The sequence below is a fragment of the Tachysurus vachellii genome, chromosome 24, assembly GCF_030014155.1.
Source record: "Tachysurus vachellii isolate PV-2020 chromosome 24, HZAU_Pvac_v1, whole genome shotgun sequence".
Taxonomy (NCBI): domain Eukaryota; kingdom Metazoa; phylum Chordata; class Actinopteri; order Siluriformes; family Bagridae; genus Tachysurus; species Tachysurus vachellii.
In genome coordinates, this window is record NC_083483.1 from 17019903 (window position 1) to 17026698 (window position 6796).

General features: G+C 39.8%; 1 protein-coding gene across 1 annotated transcript; it reads left to right on the plus strand.

Moving 5' to 3' along the window:
- Nucleotides 1–2129: 2129 nt before the first annotated feature.
- rdh8b (retinol dehydrogenase 8b) lies at nt 2130–5605 on the plus strand. The gene is made up of 7 exons (XM_060860297.1): nt 2130–3014; nt 3139–3297; nt 3504–3665; nt 3804–3983; nt 4063–4156; nt 4605–4788; nt 5211–5605. The coding sequence occupies exons 2-7, from the start codon at nt 3192–3194 to the stop codon at nt 5436–5438; spliced, it is 954 nt and encodes a 317-aa protein (XP_060716280.1). The 5' UTR covers nt 2130–3014; nt 3139–3191; the 3' UTR covers nt 5439–5605.
- Nucleotides 5606–6796: the final 1191 nt, after the last annotated feature.

Here is a 6796-nt window from a genome sequence, read left to right on the forward strand (position 1 = left end):
GACTGTAAAGTTTCTGACTGTAAAAAGTTTCTGACTGTAAAGTTTCTGACTGTGTAAAGTTTCTGACTGTAAAGTTTCTGACTGTAAAAAGTTTCTGACTGTGTAAGGTTTCTGACTGTGTAAAGTTTCTGGCTGGGTAAAGTTTCCAGCTGAACTCTTTTGGCCCTACAGTTCAGCTCATGTTAGAGGAGTGGAGATGAACCTGAACACACCTCTGAGGAGGAGAGAGAGGGGAAAAGCACAACAAGTCTGTAAAATATCTTTTTCTCTCCCTTTGGCAAAAACCTGAAACCGTTTCTGACCATTTTCAGAGCTGGATATTTTTCAGTGTCATCCACAATAAATCTGTTTAACTGATTAAAAGTTTATGGATTTCAGTTTAAACTCAAACAGAAATGTGGTGTTTTTATTCAAACAGCTTTTATTATCACAATCTATCAAAATATGGATCTACTGTAACATTCATAGTGATCGCTTCATACATCAGACTTTATCACAACCTGGATGTGTGTGTGTGTGTGTGTGTGTGTGTGTGTGTGTGTGTGTGTGTGTGTTTCTATATGTAGGACATGCTAGAACAGGATTCTGAGTTGCCCACCCAATACAATATGATCTGCTGTGGCACATTCTGCATTCCAGTGACTATTCTCTGCCTAGAGGTGCACGCACACACACACACACACACACACACACACACACACACACACACACACACACACACACACACACACACACACACAGCACAGGTTAATGCCATAGCATCCTGATGTTTATCCTCTGCACCTTCAACAAGAAGAAACAAAAGGACCCAAACGTGAGAGAAGAGTGAATCGGTCACCATGACGACAGTGACGGTGACCTCACAGCATGGTGTTATGTCCATCAGGGAAGATGTGTGTTTATTAACCAGCTGATATCTTCAGCAGACATACTCAACTTCTGATTTTTTTTTAATACTATAATGATCATTAACACAAAGAGCTGATTTAAATTTGCATAAAATATAAATATATAAAATAAAAGATTAATAAATGATTTTAATAAATAATCTAATAATAAAAAGTGCAAATGATCAGAAAATAAAAAACTATTTTTATGCCTTTTGTGCTGGGTTTGATACATGACCATTCAGCAATAAGCACCGATGCTAACTCCGCCCCCAGGTTCCATCATCAAAACTCCTGAAACTTAGAAACTTAATAAACTGATGAGAGAAACACAGCAGAACTGTTTGGGTTCCGGACGTGTTCATGGAGCTACAGAAAGAATCACAACTTCACTATGTGTTTGTGTCTGTGTGTGTGTGTGTGTGTGTGTATTTGTGTGTGAATATGTGTGTGAGTGTGTAAGAAAAGAAAGAACACAACTTTACTGAGTGTGTGTGTGAGAGAGAGAAAGTGTGTGTGTGAGTGTGTATTTATGTGTGAATATGTGTGTATGAGTGTGTAAGAAAAGAAAGAACACAACTTCACTATGTGTGTGTGTGAGAGAGAGAGAAAGTATGTGTGTGAGTGTGTATTTGTGTGTGAATATGTACTGTAAGTGTGTGTGAGTGTGTATGTGTGTGAGAGTGTGTATTTGTGTGTGAATATGTAAGTGTGTGTCAGTGTGTATGTGTGAGCATGTATTTGTGTGAGTGTGTATTTGTGTGTGTGTGTATTTGTGTGAGTGTGTATTTGTGTGAGTGTGTGTATTTGTGTGAGTGTGTGTATTTGTGTGAGTGTGTGTATTTGTGTGAGTGTGTGTATTTGTATGAGTGTGTATTTGTGTGAGTGTGTTTTTGTGTGAGTGTGTATTTGTGTGAGTGTGTATTTGTGTGAGTGTGTGTATTTGTGTGAGTGTGTGTATTTGTATGAGTGTGTATTTGTGTGTGTGTATTTGTGTGTGTGTATTTGTGTGAGCATGTATTTGTGTGTGTGAGTGTGTATTTGTGTGCGTGTGTATTTGTGTGTGAGTGTGTATGTGTGTGTGTGTATTTGTGAGTGTGTATTTGTGTGTGAGTGTGTATGTGTGTGAGTGTGTATTTGTGTGAGTGTGTATTTGTGTGTGAGTGTGTATGTGTGTGAGTGTGTATGTGTGTGAGTGTGTATTTGTGTGAGTGTGTATTTGTGTGTGTATTTGTGTGTGTATTTGTGTGAGCATGTATTTGTGTGTGTGAGTGTGTATTTGTGTGCGTGTGTGTATGTGTGTGAGTGTGTATTTGTGTGAGTGTGTATTTGTGTGTGTGAGTATGTATTTGTGTGAGTGTGTATTTGTGTGTGAGTGTGTATGTGTGAGTGTGTATTTGTGTGTGAGTGTGTATTTGTGTGAGTGTGTATTTGTGTGTGAGTGTGTATGTGTGAGTGTGTATTTGTGTGTGAGTGTGTATTTGTGTGAGTGTGTATTTGTGTGTGAGTGTGTATGTGTGAGTGTGTATTTGTGTGTGAGTGTGTATTTGTGTGAGTGTGGTGATTGATGTGGTTAAAGTGAGGTGTGGTTGACAGACCCCTAGAGGGAGAGACAGGAGATCAAAAGAAAATCAGCAAATAGATAAGGAAAGATAAAAAAAAAGAAAGAAGGAGAGATACAGATGGACAGAGAGACAGACAAAGAGACAGGGGAAAATGTGATGTAAATAATTATGTAATTCATTAATGAAAGAGAGAGACATTAAATGGAACACAGGTCGTGTTTCTCTCTCTCTCTCTCTCTCAGAAATTCTTCAGAGGCTCTGCACAGATGACAGATTAGGGTGGAGTGTGTAGGGTTATGTGTGTTTGTATGTGTGTGTGTGTTTCTCTACATGACCACCTGGAGGAACCACAACCACCACTCTGTAGAAAATGCTGTAATTAAACGTCCTACAACCAACTGTGTGATAAACGGATCGTCAGATTACCAGAAATTAGAGTTAAGTTTCAGTTTCATCAGAAACCACGAAGCTGCTGAATAATACGACTGTCACGACTTCACAAACTGCACCGCAGAGCTGAAGGGTTCTCTGAGAAGATCTGAGGTATCTGGTGCAGCTACAGGTATGAAAGCTGGTGTAGATGGTGTTGCTACACTCTCTGAAGATCTCAGTAGATAAATGTTGTATGTTCACTAATGCCAGATAAACCACATGACCTCACACACTCTCCATCTTCATCCTCTTAGGGATTCGTTTTAATCCGTCCATCAGCTTTTCTCTCTCTCTCTGAGGAGACATCATGGCTGCACCTGGACAGAAGGTGGTGTTGATCACGGGTTGTTCTTCAGGAATAGGGCTGTGGATTGCAACACTGCTTGCTAAAGATGAACAACAGAGATATTATGGTAAGAATAGAGAAGATTCTGATTGGTCGTCAGGTGTTGATTAACATCTCTGACTGTAGATCAGGTTTATATTAATGTACTTACTCTGATATACTATCGTTTCTATAGTAACAGATCATTCACATTGGATGCTTGCTTTGAGCAGATTTTTAAAAACAATGTGTGTATGTGTGTGTGTGTATTTGTGTGTGTGTGTATGTGTGTAGTGATAGCTACGATGAGGAACCTGCAGAAGAAAGAACGGCTGTTGGAGGCAGTGGGTGAAGCGTACGGCAAAACTCTCTCTCTCTTTACACTTGATGTGTGCAGTGACGAGTCTGTCTCAGAGTGTATCAGCAGCATTAAAGACAGACACATAGACATTCTGAGTAAGTACACACACACACACACACACACACACACACACACGTGCAGTTTTATTCAGAGGAGGGAATTAAACGATAGTAATCTAGTTTGGTCACTACAGCATATATATATATATATATATATATTGTGTGTGTATGTAGTTAATAATGCAGGTGTGGGTCTAGTCAGCCCGGTGGAGTGTGTGTCCATGGAGGAGGTGAGGAGTGTGTTTGAGACAAATGTGTTTGGAGTGATAAGGATGATCAAAGCCGTCATTCCAGACATGAAGAAACGCAGAGCTGGACACATCATTGTCATCAGCAGCACCATGGGCCTGCAAGGTGTGTGTACGTGTGTGTGTGTGTTCTCTCTCATATAGTATTGCTTTGTGTGATTTCTTCTCTGGACGTGTGTTTGAAGGTGTGGTGTTTAATGATGTCTACGCTGCATCCAAGTTTGCTGTTGAGGGGTTTTGTGAAAGTCTTGCTGTGCAGCTGCTCAAGTTTAACATCAAGTGAGTCTCTCACACACACACACACACACACACACACACACACACACACACACACACACACACACACATGCGCGCGCACATACACGTCTAATGACATTAAAATGTAGCATGTTACTCTAAACTCTTAAATAAGAACCAGATCATATCTAGATGACAGCTCAGTCTGTGTTTAATGTACACATTTTATCTAAAGTGTGTGTTCAGTGTTGTGGGTGTTTTTATTAGTGTGTGTGTTCAGTGTTGTGTGTGTTCAGTGGTGCAGGTGTTCAGTGTTGTGGGTGTTTTTATTAGTGTGTGTTCAGTGTTGTGGGTGTTTTTATTAGTGTGGGTGTTCAGTGTTGTGTGTGTTCAGTGGTGCAGGTGTTCAGTGTTGTGAGTGTTTTTATTAGTGTGGGTGTTCATATCTCAAAGCTGTCTGTCTTTACCATCTGACCCCCCACCCCCCCAGTGTGTCGATGATCGAGCCCGGTCCTGTCCACACTGAGTTTGAGCTGAAAATGACAGAGGGCATCTATCAGAAAGATTACCCTGGATGTGACGCTGAGACACTTCACTACTTCAAGAACGTTTATCTTCCGGCTTCAGTGGACGTCTTCCAGACACTGGGACAATCACCCCAGCAAATTGCCATGGTAACACCACCATCTATGTTTTCATTAATTGCCCTGTCGAGATCTTTGGGGTAAATTGAGACCTGACATTGAGGCAGGATGGAGCTTCTTCATCCTTCTGTTGTAATCAGGGTGGTCTGAAGGGGGTCATTGCTGGGCTCTCTCTGATGTTCTGAAGTTCTGGAGCATCTGTAGCTCACTTGCCAAGTCAGTGAGAATCTGTAAAGTGTAAACTCCTGAAAACAATGTTCCAGTTTTACCTCTGACTGGTACAGAGTGTTGACACTGGAGACTCCTCATGATCTGGTCTTCAGGAGCTTTCTGTGGTGTTGGAGGCATCTCACAGGGTCAGGGGGTGATGTAGGATACTTTTGCTGACTTCGTCTCCTCCTTGTGATCTTCACTTGTTTGGCTTTTCTCTGTCCATGTTGATGTGTGTGTAGAGCACTAAACAGGTGATGGAGACCCGGCGTCCTCGTTTCCGCACCCTCACTAACCCGCTGTACACGCCGCTGGTGGCTCTGAAGATGGCTGATGAGAGCGGAGATCTTTCTGTACGCGCGCTCCATCATCTGCTCTTCAACCTGGGAGGAGTCATGAAGCTCAGCATGAACACACTCAAGTGCCTCACCTGTGTGTGTGTACGGAGTAGAACTGTCCAACCTGACTAACACACACACACACACTTTCTCATTATGCGAGTGTAAAATAAATGGCATATCCTTCAGTTTTGGGTCAGTATTTTGGGTTTGTGAATAAAACACTGAAGACAGACCAGACGTCACACAACTGATCTGAAGAATCAGTCAAGATAATTATTTAAATTTATTGATTTACAGTAAACAACATTTGCATAGATTCAAATCTCATTCTCTCTTGTGACATTTATTTGTTATCTAAACATGAGAAGTGTAAAATAAAGCTGAGATTCAGGAATGAAGTGTATAGTGCATGAATTACTGTGTATTAGTGTATAGTGTGTGTATTAGTATTACTGTGTGTGTGTGTATTAGTGTATAGTGTGTGTATTAGTGTATAGTGTGTATTAGTATTACTGTGTGTGTGTGTGTATTAGTGTATAGTGTGTGTATTAGTATTACTGTGTGTGTGTGTGTATTAGTGTATAGTGTGTGTATTAGTATTACTGTGTGTGTGTGTGTATTAGTGTATAGTGTGTGTATTAGTGTATAGTGTGTGTATTAGTATTACTGTGTGTGTGTGTATTAGTGTATAGTGTGTGTATTAGTGTATAGTGTGTATTAGTATTACTGTGTGTGTATTAGTGTATAGTGTGTGTAGTAGTATTACTGTGTGTGTGTATTAGTGTATAGTGTGTGTAGTAGTATTACTGTGTGTGTGTATTAGTGTATAGTGTGTGTATTAGTATTACTGTGTGTGTGTATTAGTGTATAGTGTGTGTATTAGTATTACTGTGTGTGTGTGTATTAGTGTATAGTGTGTGTATTAGTATTACTGTGTGTGTGTGTATTAGTGTATAGTGTGTGTATTGGTGTGTGTGTGTATTAGTGTATAGTGTGTGTATTAGTATTACTGTGTGTGTGTGTATTAGTGTATAGTGTGTGTATTAGTATTACTGTGTGTGTGTATTAGTGTATAGTGTGTATTAGTATTACTGTGTGTGTGTGTATTAGTGTATAGTGTGTGTATTAGTATTACTGTGTGTGTGTGTATTAGTGTATAGTGTGTGTATTAGTATTACTGTGTGTGTGTGTATTAGTGTATAGTGTGTGTATTAGTATTACTGTGTGTGTGTATTAGTGTATAGTGTGTATTAGTATTACTGTGTGTGTGTGTATTAGTGTATAGTGTGTGTATTAGTATTACTGTGTGTGTGTATTAGTGTATAGTGTGTGTATTAGTATTACTGTGTGTGTGTGTATTAGTGTATAGTGTGTGTATTAGTATTACTGTGTGTGTGTATTAGTGTATAGTGTGTATTAGTATTACTGTGTGTGTGTGTATTAGTGTATAGTGTGTGTATTAGTATTACTGTGTGTGTGTGTATTAG